The sequence below is a fragment of the Aedes aegypti genome, chromosome 2 (assembly GCF_002204515.2).
Source record: "Aedes aegypti strain LVP_AGWG chromosome 2, AaegL5.0 Primary Assembly, whole genome shotgun sequence".
Classification (NCBI taxonomy): domain Eukaryota; kingdom Metazoa; phylum Arthropoda; class Insecta; order Diptera; family Culicidae; genus Aedes; species Aedes aegypti.
This window is the reverse complement of record NC_035108.1, coordinates 408086480-408102641: the sequence shown is the minus strand read 5'-3', so window position 1 is coordinate 408102641 and position 16162 is coordinate 408086480. Positions and strand designations below refer to the sequence as shown.

Sequence of the window (16162 nt, the reverse complement as noted above, 5' to 3'; positions counted from 1 at the left end):
TTCTCAATCCCTGAAGTTTTGATGGCAATCGGATGAAAACTCGAATTTTGCGAATCAATTTTGTGTGTGGCAATTTCATCGGGGACACCCTTTACTCTATGCCCAAGGCAGTCAAGAATATTTTCATTACGAAAAGATCCGGGACCGACCGGGAATCGAACCCGGAACCCTCAGCATGGTCATGATGAATACCCGCGTCTTTACAGCTTCGGCTATGGGGGCCCTATATAACCTGGTAGATTATATAACTGATCTCTATTTAGCGAAAAAAGAACACTGCCACAAGGGCAGATTTGAAGTTCTGAGCTCTAGGATAGTTTGGAAAAGCTGTTGAGATTCTCAGAGGTCAATAGATTCCGTTTGAGTTGAAAATATTATTATTTGCAGCGTTGCCAGGTCTACGAAAATTTCCGTAGATCTACGGAATTGAGCACTTTCTACGGATCCGTAAGATAATTCAACGGAAAATGTATATTTTCTACAGAAAGCTACGGAAATTCTCATTATTCTATGGTAATTTACGGATTTTTCCAACGGAAATCTACGGAATTGCAATGCCGGGGATCTCTCCCCACGCTTATCACTTTTCGTCTACGGAATGATTTCCAAAGAAATCTGGCATCGCTGATTATTTCTAGTGCAAGCAACTACTGCTGTAAATTTCGAGAATTGAGCTTGGGGATAGTCTGAACGTCGTAGAATATCCCAGGACATGAAAAGGCATGTGAAGCAGCGTTTTTCTTGATATAATAGGTATGCATTACCAAGTACAAACATCAGTTGTATTTACAAAAGGCATTTTAGCTACTTTTATACTAATTATTCTATTTGTCAGACTTCTGCATGTTCAGGATGTTCTAGGTTGCCAAGCAGGGCATTAAGGCTTACACCTAAATTTTTTCCCTGACAGGGAAGTATATTTGCAAGGACTTTTCCGAAGACAGTAAATTTTATTCATTGGTTCTTTTTATACAGCCATTTTCCGAAGGCGGTCATAAATGACCGTGCCGGCTTCAAAGGGAAAACTTTGATCATTTTAGCGAGAAAAGTTACTGGAACAAGGGTAGACCTGAAGTTATGAACTCCAGGGTAAATTGGAGGGCCTGGAATATCACCAACGTTTCTTGAAATAGCCAATTGGTCTGTGAGAAGGTTCAGTGAACATGGTAGATTATATAACTTCACTCAGTTTAGAAGGAAATATTACTGGAAAAATAGTAGACCTAAAGTTCTGAAGTCCTGGAGAAATTTTGAAGGATCTGCAATACCTCAATCGTTCCTTGAAACAGCATATTAATCAGTCAACATAGTAGATTATATAACTTCACTCAGTTTAAAAAGAAAAATTACTGGAACAAGGGAAGACCTGTAGTTCTGAACTCCAGGGTAATTTGGAGGGCCTGGAATACTCCAAACGTTCCTTGAAATATCTTTTTGATTCGTGAGAAAGCTCAGTGAACATTAAATAACTTCATCGTTTAGTAAGAAAAATTACTAGAACAATTGTAGATCTGAATTTCTGAACTCCGGGGTAATCTGGGTGGCTCGGAATACCCCAAACGTTCCTTGAAACAGCTAATTGATCCGTGAGAAAATTCAGTGAACAACTTCACTCAGTTTAGTGAGATAAATTACTTAAACAAGTGCAGACCTGAAGTTCTGAACTCCAGGATAATTTGGAGGGCCTGGAATATCCCAAACGTTCCTTGAAAGAGCTTATTGATCCATGAGATGGTTTAGTGAGCATGTTAGATTATATAACTTCACTCAGTTTAGTGAGATAAATTACTGAAACAAATGTTAACCTGAAGTTACGAACACTAGGGTAAATTGGAGGGCCTAGAATACCCCAAACGTTCCTCGAATCAGCCTATAGATCCGTTACAAGGTTCAGTAAACTTGGTAAGTTATATATCTTTACTCAGTTTAGCAAGAAAAAATACTGGAATAAGTGTAGACCTGAAGTTCTGAACTCCAGGGTAATTTGGAGCACCTATAATATCCCAAACGTTCCTTGAAACAGCCTATTGATGCATGATAAGGTTTAGTGAACAGGAAAGATTTTATAAATTCACTCAGTTTAGCGAGATAAATTTCTGGAATAAGTGTAGCCCTGAAGTTCTGAACTCCAGGGTAATTTGGAGGGCCCGGAATACTCCAAACGTTCTTTAAAACATATTGATACGTGCGAAAGTTCAGTGAACATGGTAGATTATATAACTTCACCCAGTTTAGCAAGAAATACTACTGGAATAAATGTAGACATGAAATTCAGATTTCCAGGGTAATTTGGAGGGCCTGGAATACCTCAAACGTTTCTTGAAGTAGCCTTTTGATCCGTGACAAGGTTCAGTAAACATTGTAGATTATATAACTTTACTCAGTTTAGCGAGAATAACTACTGGAACAAGTGTAGACCTGAAGTTCTGAACTCCAGGGTAATTTGGAAGGCCTGGAATATCCCAAACGTTCCTTGAAATAGCTCTTGAGATTCTCAGAGGTTGGTAGATTCTATTTGAATTTGTAATGTTGTTGTGTTTAACCCAAACAATTACTGTTACGGTTGTAGATTTTAAAGAGTGTGCTTCAGGACAGTTTGGACGTCCTAGAACATCCCAGGACATAGCAAAGCAAGTGAAATAGTGTTTTCGTTAAAAGAGCAATTCTGTATTATCTAGCCTGAACATCATTTATGTTCACAATCAGCATTTCACGCTTCGTATGTACTTATAGTTCAATTTTGCAAACTTCAGGATGTTCAGGATGTTCTAGGTTGTCAATTAGGTCATAAAGGCATATACTTCATATTTTTCTCTGATAAAAGAGTATATTTGGGACAACTTTGCCGAAGACAGTATATACATTTGTTCATTGGTTCTTTTTTTACAGCCTTTTTTGTACTGCGGTCATATATGACCGCGCCGGCCCCAAAGGGTTAAATGATGTTATTCATATGTTGCGTGAAAGTTTTTTTTTTCAAAAACTTGTATTCTGAAAGGTGCATAGGGTAATAAGCAACAAGCTTGTATTTATAGGTAATGTCGTAGCTTTTATAGTACATTGGCCAAATAATCGTTAGAAGAACTAGTGGAGATTTACGATCTTGAGGTCGGGAGTTTGATTCTCGTATATATTAAGCAATTGACAACTGTGATTAGTTTCAAGAGATATTTTTATTTTTGAGTTGATGCAAACAGTGCTGCATTTCCATATTTTTGTTCAACTGAGATGGATAAATTATAACCCACGTATGAGAGGAAGCTGCAAGGGTCTTTTGGATTTGAAATCGAAACTTGTTACCTTTTGATTTAGTCCCTAGTGACTCAGTAGCTTAACCATTTTCTCAGAGTCGTAGGTTTGAATCCAACCTAGTATCGCGGATATTTTGTTTTTCATGATCTCACTAAATACTTTGTCTACATAAGCACAATAGGGATGTTTATATTTAGTTATGTTGATCAAAACCCAAGTATCCACAATACTGTTTATCAACAATAATAAACGTAGTTTTCATTCGATATATTTCCAAAGCTGTCTTGTAATAGAGCATTAAGGATACATTACAAATATATCAATGCACTAATATTACTTTTTTTGAATTGCTTGGTTGTATTATGAACATCCTTGCATTAATTATATAAGCAATGGTATAATACTCCATGGTTACTTGGGAACACGTTGTCAAGCAAGTAAAACTACTTAGACTAGATCTTTAATGATTCAGGTATTGCATACTTAATATCAAATCGATGTACTCAAATCAAACTATATAACATCAATTAAAATAGGAAACCAATTGCTTGAATGTTCCGAGGTGTGCCCACTAACCAAATTTCGCTGCTATTATTCAACTTTTTCCTCACACGCTGCCCCTACCAACAGTACGAGCTACGACTAGCTGCGTCGGATAACCTCAAGGAAAACTACACCACGGTGGTGATCCACGTTAAGGACGTCAACGATAATCCACCTGTCTTCGGGCGACCAACCTACCAAGCCCAAATCACCGAGGAGGACGACCGTAATCTACCGAAACGGATATTGCAGGTCCATTAGATTCGTATTCTTTGATCGTTTTGCATGAATTTTTATTTATTTTTTGCTATTGTTCCCTGTTGTGAATGTTGCGTCATTTAAATCCTATTTTTTCCTGGCTGAGAGATTATGATGGTTCCACTTCACAAATTATTGAAGAATTGTTTTTCATTCTAAATAATTTAAAATTTATGGATGAATCGGTTTTGAATTGATATGAAATGGAAACACAATTCCATATCTCATATTCTTCGAGGGATGGGTCTAATGTCATTATTTATTGAATTTAGGTTGTTTTTAATGAAACGAAGCTGTATCCGAAATAGGCTGATAAAATTTATATTTCATTTGACTGCCTCATGTATTCAACATGTATTCAACTGATTATTATAGGAGACTTCACTATCAATCGAAAGCTACATCACGCCTTCGTCATTATCAAACGCATCTCAAAAGACGGTAACTATTCTTGAACAATTGCACCGTGCATCAAAGAAACCCGATTTGATTATAAACTCGCCTCGATTGTTGCCGAACAAACTCTATTAATCACATTATAACTTTCTTCTCTTCCCTCATCGAACCTCGTGCCTCGATCCCACACCTTGTTCAACGTGGTCATTCAACTCGTCTCCATCACCACCCTCCCAGTACAACCTAACGTTGGTAGCGTCCGATAGTTTGAACGAAGGCAAAACGATTATCGTAATCAACGTCAAGGACGTGAACGATATGCCGCCAGTTTTCCCGCAGCAGCTCTACGAACGCACCATGGACGAAGAACTGGACGTCCCGTTTCGAATCATGCAGGTCTGGTACCGTTCACTTGTGGTCTTGTCTGGTGATTCTGTAACAAATACCCGATTTACCCGAAAGACATTCAACCGAAAACTATTTACCCGAATGGCCACTTATTTGAATACCATTGTTACAAAAGGACTCGATTTCATTCAGGTTTATTCGGATAAATGGCGCATTTGGGTAAATGTCTTTCGGACAAATGGCTTTCGTGTACTTGTTACAGAATCTCTCTGGTGGCTGGAATCTTCCTCTTCACTTGGGTGACGCTGCTCTTTTCGGTGGATTAACTTCCTGTCCATGTTCGCTGCCTGATTGCGTAGTTGCCCACTAATGTTGTAGAATTGCGGTCACGGTGGTGGTTATGGTGGTTGTGCATATCGGTGTCCTTTCTGTGCTAACTCAAACTCGTAACTAACATCTGCTCCACTTGCCAGCCAGCAGCATTGGCGAAATGGACAACTACTGTACTGCACTGGATCCTGTCGTGCCTCTAATCCTTGGTGCTAATCCAACCAAACGCTCTCCTATCCATTTCGGCCTAATGGATTGAGTGATTCAGTATAAATATTTCAGCGATTGAAGGCTTTTGCGAGCTAACACACTCATTCACGGAACAGTTCGTACGCAATTAACAATTCATGTCCGAGGGGAAAGGCCGCGGTTCAGCGATCAACAGCGCTTATCTAGGCATTGTGATAGCACGTGATTGAGTAGAATCTCAGCCAGGATCGATTTCTGCTGAAACAATGTAAATATCAAGTTTGTATAAATGTTAGTGCGTTTGATTTCGGCCTAGTAAACCAAATAATGGGTAAGTATACTCTTCGTGGAAACCAGAATGAGTCTTGAAAAACTACGTCTTTTTGGATCATCCGAAAAACATATATAATGCCTTTCCTAAACTTGAATTCTAATAATGCACGCACAGTAGTGCAGAAAACAGAATAGAACTTCTAAATTTTGAGCTTCAGAATTAATTTTCTAGCATACAATTTCAAGCAGCTCAGCAAAAGAAATCTGTTGCTCTTGAATTCATGAGCCACTTTTAGAGCTTAAAAAAACGAATTGATAATTTTGGAAATCAAATTTCTCAATTGAAGCCCTTTTGAAAATTATCAAAAATTTTGAGAAAACCTCAGAAGCCAATTCCGGCTTTAATAGAGGAAAATAAATTATTATTAACTAATAGCGAAATAGTTCAAGAACTTGCTATGCAGTTAGAGAGCAAGCATTATTTTAATTAGGGACTCACTAGTCCAATTGAAAATCAAGTTACTCAGGACTTCGATATCATTCTCAATAAAGAGCACGTATTTGAAAATTCCTGGGTGACTGATTTGGAATGAGTGAGAACTATTGTTAGAAAATTCTAAAAAAATGAAGCCCCTGGCGATGATGGACTTTACTACATTCTCATCAAGAAACTTCCAAAGAGTAGCCTATCATTTTTGGTTGATATATTTAACAAATGTTTTCAGTTGGAATATTTTCCTGACAAATGGAAAAAGTCAAGGTTGTATACCAATTTTAAAACCGATCACAAATCCAGCAGAAGCTTCTAGCTATCGTCCAATCAGCTTGCTTTCGTCCATCAGTATACTTTTTGAAAAAATCATTTTGAACAGAATGGTGGTCCACATCAACGAAACTTCAATGTTTGCCAATGAACAGTTAGGATTCCGACATGGATATTCGACCACTCATCAACTTTCACGTGTAACAAATTTGATTATTTCCAACAAATATGAAGGCTTTTCTACTGGTCTTCCTCTTCTAGACAGAAAAAGCATTCGACAGGCATGAAGGCTTGATTGTAAAATTGAAAAACTTTAATTTTCCAACATACATTGTTAGAATAATTCAAAGTTATCTGTCAAATCGTACACTTCAGGTTAATTATCAGAGCTCGAAGTCTGAAAGACTTCCTGTAAGAGCTGGTGTTGCTCAAGGCAGCATATTGGGACCAATATTATGCAATATGCTTACATCTGACTTACATGTGTTACCTCTGGGATGTCAAAAATCTTCGTTTTCTGATCACATAGGCCTCTCTGCCAACGGACAAATCCTGCGTGACATCTGTAGTAGATTGCAAAATAGTTTGGATGTTTTTTCTTCATACTTTCAAAAATTAAAGATTTCTCTCAATACCAGAACAAAGATACAGCAAGTTTCTCCATGAACCAAAGCATGGTTTTCAAAACTCTCAAAGTAGTCCATGATTGTTTTACAATACTAAACGAAGGGCCTAACTAATAAAAACAATATTGTAGAAGAAAATTGTTACAAAGTTTCTTGAAAATTGTGTTCATCTTTCATTCTTCATATAATTCCTTAACCATGTGTAAACCTAAAATGTGTACGTTATAGATCATGTTCAGTTCCACTCTTAAATAAAAGTGTCATTTCCTAAGACACTCCTTTCAAAGTATTGTTTTGTCCGTTGATTGTGTTGCTTGCTCCTGTGGGAAGAACGACGGAATCAAGGTATCGGTTACCCAAGCGGTTAACTATGCTCTATGATCTTGTTCGTTTTTAATTCAATTTGCATCGTTTACCACGATGAATCCTGGAAACGAACAGCCCTATCCCATATCGAAACTCACTGTGTTTTCTAGTGGAAGTGCAGAGGACTCAGCGGCTTCCTTAAAGCGAATAACTCGTCAAAATTTCCTACACAACCCAAAATTTTCCTGCATTCTGTAAACAGTGGAATAAATTACCAAAATTGTGAACTTTTTCATGTAGCGTTTGTGCTTTTATCGGTATGGTGTCTTGGAATGAAACTTTTCAAATAGCGTATCGGCTGACCATAACGTTAAGTTCGGAATCTCGACATAGCTGGCGCTGCAAATTTCAACTTTTTTTTACGATTTTAAAATACGGTGTATATGGAAAAGTTGTAAATTAATGAAAATAAAACAAGTGTGCTGAATGCACCAGCTGTCCATCTGGTCACCCTACCAAATACAAAGAAATTTAAAAAAGGGCTTTCAAATATTGTTTTACTCAAATATTTTCAAAATTCGAAGTTTTTATTGCAAACAATGTTCTACAAAATGATGTAAATACTCAAAATACACAACTTTGTGGAAACAAATAGGGTTCTGAAACAGGGAAAAAAAATCATCAACTTTCAGTAAAAATTGTAAATTTTCGAAATTTTCTTGTTATTAGGAAGGCAACTGGATGCAAGTAATTTCTCCCTGGATTCAAAGTACATTATAAGCAATTGCATATTTTAACATTTTCATCCGTATCCATGAGTATTCATGCAAGGAAGTTTGAACAGCATGGGTCACTATTTTAAACTCAAAAATGACCTTATCTGCTTTTTAGTTTCTGGGTTCTAACATAATGTTCAAAAAAGCGATGTTATTATGAATTATTCATATCATTTCATGCAATGTTCTAGTATAAATCGAAAATTTAATAAAAAAAAGTAAAAGTAATGATTTCATGATTCTGGAAATTAATCGTGTGCTCAAATATTCTTACTCATTAGCATGTTTGCTACATAAAAAGAACCGCAACCATGGTAATGTCTATTGCAAAATTGCAACAAATCTGTAGGAACGCATTGTTGTTGAATATTTTGAAGAGCGAGAATAATCAATTGACCATAAACAAATTCTCTGAAATACTGAAAAACTTAAAATACAAGTTTGTTGTTCCAAAGGCAATGTCACATTTGTGGTAGGTACAGCTTTTCTTCATAAGAGGTAAGAGGTTTAGCTCCATCCATTTGCCTATCTGATAACAACAAAACCATAAAAATGTCTATTTCCACTAAAATTGACAATAACTTTTTGCGTTTAGAACCCTATTCAATTCCATAATGATGTGTATTTCGACTATTTATACAATTTTGTCTCAAACTTCAAATTCTGAACATATTCAAATTAACCATTGTTTTGAAGATATTTTATGTTTTTTTTTGTGTTTCGGTAAAATGACCAGATGGAGGTTGATGTGATCAGTAAACTTGTTTCAATTTCATTAATTTACAATTTTGTGTAAGACACGTTATTTGAAAATCTACAAATAAAGTTTAAAGCTGCACTGCAACCTGTGGTGAGATTCCGAACTAAATGTTCGCCATGTTATTTGAAAATTTTCGTCCGAAGACTCCATACCACTCCATCCATACTCTGTGAATATCTTCGGATTTTTATACACACAAACACGTCGGATCCCTTAACGAACAATACGGAGAAAGAATCATCCAAATCCGTTGACCCGTTAGTAAGCCATTCCGTGACATACAAACACCATTCCATTTTTATTTATATAGATAGAGAGATTGTTACAGTTCTTTTGTCCAGTGTGGTTCTGTTTTAATAACAAAAAGTAAATATCGTCACTCATTTTACGCCTACGCAATTTTTTCTTGTACTTACTCCCGCACAACCTCAGTCAGTTTTGGAAACTTTTTTGTTATTTGTTTTTTTTTTTTGTGAAAATCAAATTTTAATAATTGCCTAAAATGTGCTAAGAAAAAATGAAATAGAATAGGGATGTTCAAAAAAAAAGCAATATATGAATCTCAGAAACCCACGATTTACAAAAATATACAATCATGCAATATTTCATGAGAACTTTGATGACAGTTTTTGAGCATCTCTCGGAATCCAAGCTATAGGAAAAAAAGGTTACTGTATATTTTTCGCTTTTATTTCATAGACTGTATTTTTGAAAAAAAGACCAAAGCTTTTTTTGGTACATTCAATTTCTACCATCAAAAGTGGGTATCAGGTATCAGAAGGCCGGCTCCAAAGGCACGTTCCCCACCAGTTGGGAGATTTGTGCCATCGCCATATTTGAGCCTATTTCATCATCTACCCGATGGGAGAGGAAAGGGAAGGGAAAGATGGGAGGAAATAGGAGTGGGGTCCCTTGAAGAGGGAAGATCGCATAAGCGAAATGAGAGCATGTAGCTCCATACCACAATGGGTTCGAACAGCGCCCTAAAAAGGGCACTGCAAAACGCATGAGCGTAAAGAGAGCCTATAGCTCATTACCACAGCGGGTTAAGAATAACAGAATGTCCTGAAGATTCAGGCTTCTGTATTCAGTTTCACTTAATAAGTGTTTACCAAGTAATTGGAATCGCATTTGCGCAAAAACTGGACAGTTACATATCAGGTGATACGAAGTTCCATAATCGGAGTCACAACTATCACACACAAATGAGTCAGCACGCTGAATATTTGCCATGTGATAGTTGAGTCGGCAGTGGCCTATCAACGCTCTGACCAAGAGACTGCAATTCTGCTTTGACAGATTTGTTAAATACTTCGCCACCTTTGGAGATGGCTCAGTAATATACAATTTTGTTTGACGACACGACTCCAAACTATTCCAATATTGCTTGTGCTGAGTTGCCGCCCAAGAGTTTATCTGAAGCTTCACCCAGCACTTCGAAATTGGAATAGCCGGCTCAGGGCCAATGAAGTCATGCGATGCTCCATCGCGAGCTAGCTCATCAGCCAATTCATTTCCAGCGATGGAATAATGGCCAGGTACCCATACAAGGTTTACAGAGTTGACTGAATTCAGTTCCTCAATTTGAGTTCGACATGCGATAACAAGCTTCGACCTTGAGTTGGCCGAAGCGAGAGCTTTTATAGCAGCCTGACTATCTGAACAGAAGTATATGACTTTACCCTTTACGCGCTGTTGAAGTGCTGATTGCACTCCACACATAAGAGCAAATATTTCCGCCTGAAAAACGGTGCAGTTTCTACCAAGTGAGTAAAACTGATTCAGCCTTAGCTCACGAGAATATACTCCTGCACCAGCTCTACCTTCAAGAAGGGAGCCATCAGTGTAACATACTATATTGTTTGATATACTTCTTTCCAAATAGCCAGACGTCCACTCTTCCCGTGAAGGGAATTGTGTGGTAAATGTCCTGTAAGGAAAGTTACAAGCAATTGTGAGATCACTTGGAGCAAGGACAATTTTGTCCCAATTCACCAAAAGTGCAAACAACGAAGTGTGTGTAGATCTACGATTCACTGGATTTTTCTCCAGTAGATCCAGTACCCATAAACGGTAAGAGCAAGAAAGTGCTTCTTGTTTAAGATATATGTGTAGTGGCGCAACGTCGAAAAGGGCCTCGAGCGCTGCTGTGGGAGTTGTAGAGAACGCACCAGACATCGCCATCAAGCACATCCTTTGGAGATGACCCAATTTTGATTGGATTGTTCTCACTTCGCCCTTTTGCCACCACACAAGACATCCATATGCCAATATTGGTCGAACAACTGTTGTGTAAATCCATTTGATATATTTGGGTTTGAGGCCCCAAGTTTTACCAAAGGTTCGCCGGCATTGACCGAAGGCCATACAAGCTTTTTTGACTCTGAAATCAATGTGAGCTGTCCATAAAAGTTTGGAATCTAGAATGACTCCGACATACTTTACTTGATCAGTCACATTAATATCAGTGCCAAAAAGACGTAAAGGTCGAATTCCATCGCGGTTCCGTCTTTCCGTAAAAAGAACAATAGATGTTTTATTCGGGTTAACCGAAAAGCCATATTGGCGACACCAACTCTCGACTACCTGAAGAGCACTTTGCATCAGGTCGAATAGGGTGCTTATGCACATACCAACTATCAGAGCTAGATAGTCGTCGGCAAATCCATAAGTTGGAAAACCGCAATTATTGAGTTGCCTCAATAGCGTATCTGCTACGAGATTCCACAAAAGTGGTGACAAGACTCCCCCTTGGGGGCATCCGCAAACACTCAATTTTCGAATCGCTGCTTGACGCAATGTCGAGAAGAGATGTCGGTTTTTGAGCATTTGATGAATCCAATTGGTAATCATTGTAGGTAGCCCATGGTTTCGTGCGGCTTCCAATATGGCATTGAAAGACACGTTATCAAAGGCACCCTCAATATCCAAGAAAACACCCAAGCACGATTGCTTCTGAGCGAATGCTTTCTCGATATCGTATACAACTTTGTGTAAAAGAGTCACAGTGGACTTTCCAGATTGGTAAGCATGTTGATTCACATGAATAGGCATGTTTGCCAAATAAACATCACGGATGTGATGATCGATAATGCGTTCCAGACATTTCAGAAGAAAAGAGGTCAGACTGATTGGTCTAAAACTCTTCGCTTCCTCATACGACGCACGTCCTCCTTTTGGGATAAACTTTACAGTAATATCACGCCAGGATTTGGGAATGTACCCGGTAGCAAAACTGCTTACAAGTAGCTTTTTCAAAACATGTTTGATAGACTCAAATCCCTTTTGGAGCAGAACAGGATAAATCCCATCCGCTCCTGGAGATTTAAAGCTTAGCTTAGCTTAGCTTAGACTGACTACACATATCAATGGTTGCTATTCCGTGATTGACCGAAGTCAGTGAAAATGCACAAAGAATCAACTAGAAGTTCGGCTGGGTTGACCATAATCTTCTTCAGTGTGCATAATTCAGTGCCTCTATTTATACAGGGTCAATAACGGCGCCGGCCACGTCCTTGCAGTCAGGTGGGATTGGGGGAAGGAATGTTAGTGTGTAACCTTTGCTATTTGGAGACCGTGTTTGCCTCTGCATCTCCACAAAGGTTACTGGGAGGGATGTTTGTTAATGGGGAGGATCGTTGGGTCATAGGATTCACTTTGATAAGCGATTAGACCATGATAAACAATGATTTGTGAGATATATACATGCTTATACGTAAATATAATATTTTCATTTGATATGAACAATTTCTATGTAGAGGAAAATTATGCCGACACTTGAGGTGACGAACCATTCAAAGTTTGTTGAACAAATACCTAAATTTAACATTCCTACAGCTGTCAGGACGAAAGCATGTGTTATTATATTTTACTCATTTGAAAAGAAACAAAAAACTCGATTGGTTGGGACATCATAGAACACTCTTATTCTTATGCCGACACTTACAGTGGCGAACCATCCAAAGTTTGTTGAATAAAGTGAACCTTTCGCAAGTCTACACTTGTAGTGTCGAACCATTCAAAGTTTTTTTAATTACAGAAATAAAGGTATAGAGGTGTTCTGAAAAAAAAAAAAAATGTTAAACATAAATGAATCATGAATCAGAGTTTGTGTCGACACTCACAGTGACGAACCATCCATAGTTTGTTGAAAAATCATATTTACATCCCACCATTGTAACGATTGAATGTGCAGTCATACATACTTTATAGATTAGAAATAGTAGCATGGAACGAGCTCACCAATTGATCCGTTATCCTTGACTGAGCAGCCACAATCCACTTTCGGCTTCACTCGTTTACTCGGCTATAAAAAAGCACTCAGGAAAAAAAATAAGCGCGCGACCCAAAAAGAATAAAAAAAAAAAAACTGTTCGGGCTGTTTGATCCTGCCCTCGTCGCTTGCCCCGGGAAAAGCAAGTGTCAAGGTCGAAAGATCAAACAGAACTAACCGATCGCGGCACTTTTTCACTTTCTTCAACCGAACTCACCGATCACGCCACTTTTTCACTTACGAGACCGACGCGCGACATGTTTGATCCTGCCCTCGTCGCTTGCCCCGGGAAAAGCAAGTGTCAAGGTCGAAAGATCAAACAGAACTAACCGATCGCGGCACTTTTTCACTTTCTTCAACCGAGCTCACCGATCACGCCACTTTTTCACTTACGAGACCGACGCGCGACATGTTTGATCCTGCCCTCGTCGCTCGCCCCGGCAAAAGCAAGTGTCAAGGTCGAAAGATCAAACAGAACTCCCATCCGCTCCTGGAGATTTAAAGGGGCAAAACTATTAAGTGCCCATTGAATCGATTCAGTAGTTACGATACTGCGAGACGAGGCCAGAGACTCGTAACTACATGAAAAGACATTTGGTTCATCCGTAGATGCTATGTCCACACTTCCGGGGAAGTGTGTATTGAATAAACATTCTAAAACTTCTTCATCGGAAGAAGTAAAGTCACCGTTAGGTAAGCGAATTTCGTTCACTTGGAAATCCTTAGATTTTGCAAGAATTTTGTTCAACCGACTGACTTCACTCAAACTGGAAACATTTGTACAAAGGTTTTTCCAGCCGGATCGTTCAGCAGAACGAAGAGCCTTCTTGTAAGCCTTGCGAGCTGACTTGAACGACTCTGATCCAGCTGAACGGCGTCTGTTCCAACTCCTTCTACATTGTTTCCTGAGTCTAGTCAGATCGGAATTCCACCATGGGGTCCCTCTTGTAGTCTTTACAGACCGCAGAGGACATGCTTCTTCAAAAGCTTCCATAATGTAGGATGTTGTAGTATCAACGGCATCATCCAGATCACTTGGATTTTCAATGGACGGAGAATATCCATGAAATTTGGTCGCAACCAATTCAATGTAGAGTTCCCAGTTTGTTGACCGGGGATTCCTAAAACGCAAAGTCTGCGCAGTTACATTTGAATGTTCAAAGAAGATGTAGCGATGATCAGATAATGATTCCTCATCTGATACATGCCAATTCGTCAACTCGTGACTGATTCTATTCGAGCAGAGCGTTATGTCTAACACTTCTTCTCTATTAGAAACCATGAAGGTTGGGCGATTGCCTATGTTAAGTAATCCAAGGTCTGTACTACTTAAGTATTCCATCAGACTGGAGCCTCTCAAATTGATATCTGAGCTGCCCCAGATGATGTGATGAGCATTGGCATCACTGCCCACAATCAGCGGAAGGCCTTTTGTTACGCAGTGTACGACAACTCGTTTGAAGTCATCCGTTGGGGATGGTTCATCATGTGGTAAATATACCGAACAATAGACGTACTTCCTGTTGAGGTCACCAACAGAAACATCGATTGTGACAGCACATACATCTCTGGTAGTTAACTCAGAAATGAGTGTAGCAACGATTGCTTTATTAACGAGCACGCATGCGCGGGGCATGGAGCGCGAGTTTGCCATTTCAAGCTTGCTAAAAGTAGCAAAAACTGGGTCCACAAGGTTACCTAGATAGAAGTTCCCTCTACGAAAGTAGGGTTCTTGAACTAGCGCCACTTGGGCTGCACCATTTTGCATGAGTCTGCAAAGATTGATCGTTGCTGTTCTTTTATGCTGAAGATTGATCTGAGCTAACCTAACCGTAGCCACTACCCAAACTAGGCAGGATTAAGCTTTTTGCAATCTCAGCACGAAAAAGACCAGCAACGAAAAAACCAGATCGGTATCTATTTAAAGTCGCCAAAGGCGAAAGAGCACAAAATACACTGTGTAAAACGCATAATGCGAATCCATATAGGTGATAATTTAAATTAAATGTCAACATATTCATAATCCCACCGTTATTAAGCCTCAGGACAGAGACTGAAGAAGGGCAGCCGATTATCTCGGAGAAACACAAGGTCACCTGCACCATTGCTCCGGGTAGCACAGGAAGGACTCAATACTGTGGAGGGCGCCCTGGTACCCCACAGGCTCCGTTAGCGGTTAGGTTTTATTTAGACCCCCCTAACCATTCATTCTTAGGCACGGTACGCATCACACCATAAATTAGGGGTCACCTGTGAGGTGGACTTTTACCACCGGAACAGGCAGTCCGTAGTGTTAATTCTTAGCCAGTTGAAACAACCGCTACCGACACTACGCGGCTATCTAGGCTGCTCGGGAAAAGGAGGTTAATATTGATGATTAACTCCTGACGTGCCCAAGCAGCCTGCAAAACACAACAGTTTGACGGGGTAACTTTAATAATGCGGGTAACTTTGATAGCGCAAGACCCCCAATATATTAAACGAAATAACGAAGTTTCTGTCAACCAGTTAAGAAAAACGAATGCAAAAGTAAAGAGTATTAGTATGACACTTCATGTCAAAGCTATTTTTGTTGGAATCAAGTGCATTTGAGGATATTTATGCAAATATTAAAAATTTACAAGATTTTAGCATTTTTGCAACGCTTACAAACAATCTGTTCTACGACCACTATTTGATAAAGTCATTATGAGTTTGTTACTTACCCATGACAGTCTAGTTATAGTAGAACATGAATTCGGTCTCAAATATCTTAGCGAAAACCATTTTCACAAACTGGGACCATTTTTGTAATCTAAGTCAAAAATTTCCATATAGCGTTAAACGCCTACGGGTTGCAACGCCCTACAAATGTTCCGTAATTCATTCAATCTTGTTCGATTTATACTCCATTATCAAAGTTACCCCAAAACAGAAAACCGACTTTCGATTACACGAAAAATTATATATCCATTCAGAATAAATCTTTTGTCAATCTATCAAGTGCAATCGATAACTAGGATGTCAGTACTTGTTTTAAAAATATAAATTGAAATTCTTTGAAACAGCATGCATAAATATTGAAGTTTT

At 38.8% G+C, this 16162-nt stretch overlaps 1 protein-coding gene across 1 annotated transcript in view; it reads left to right on the top strand.

The window, feature by feature from the left end:
- LOC5564848 (neural-cadherin) overlaps nt 1-16162 on the top strand; it is a 151063-nt gene that overhangs the window by 64341 nt on the left and 70560 nt on the right. The window contains exon 4 of the mRNA XM_021847322.1: nt 3883-4047. Coding sequence (XP_021703014.1) covers nt 3883-4047 — 165 coding nt within the window. The remainder of the gene's footprint in view (nt 1-3882; nt 4048-16162) is intronic.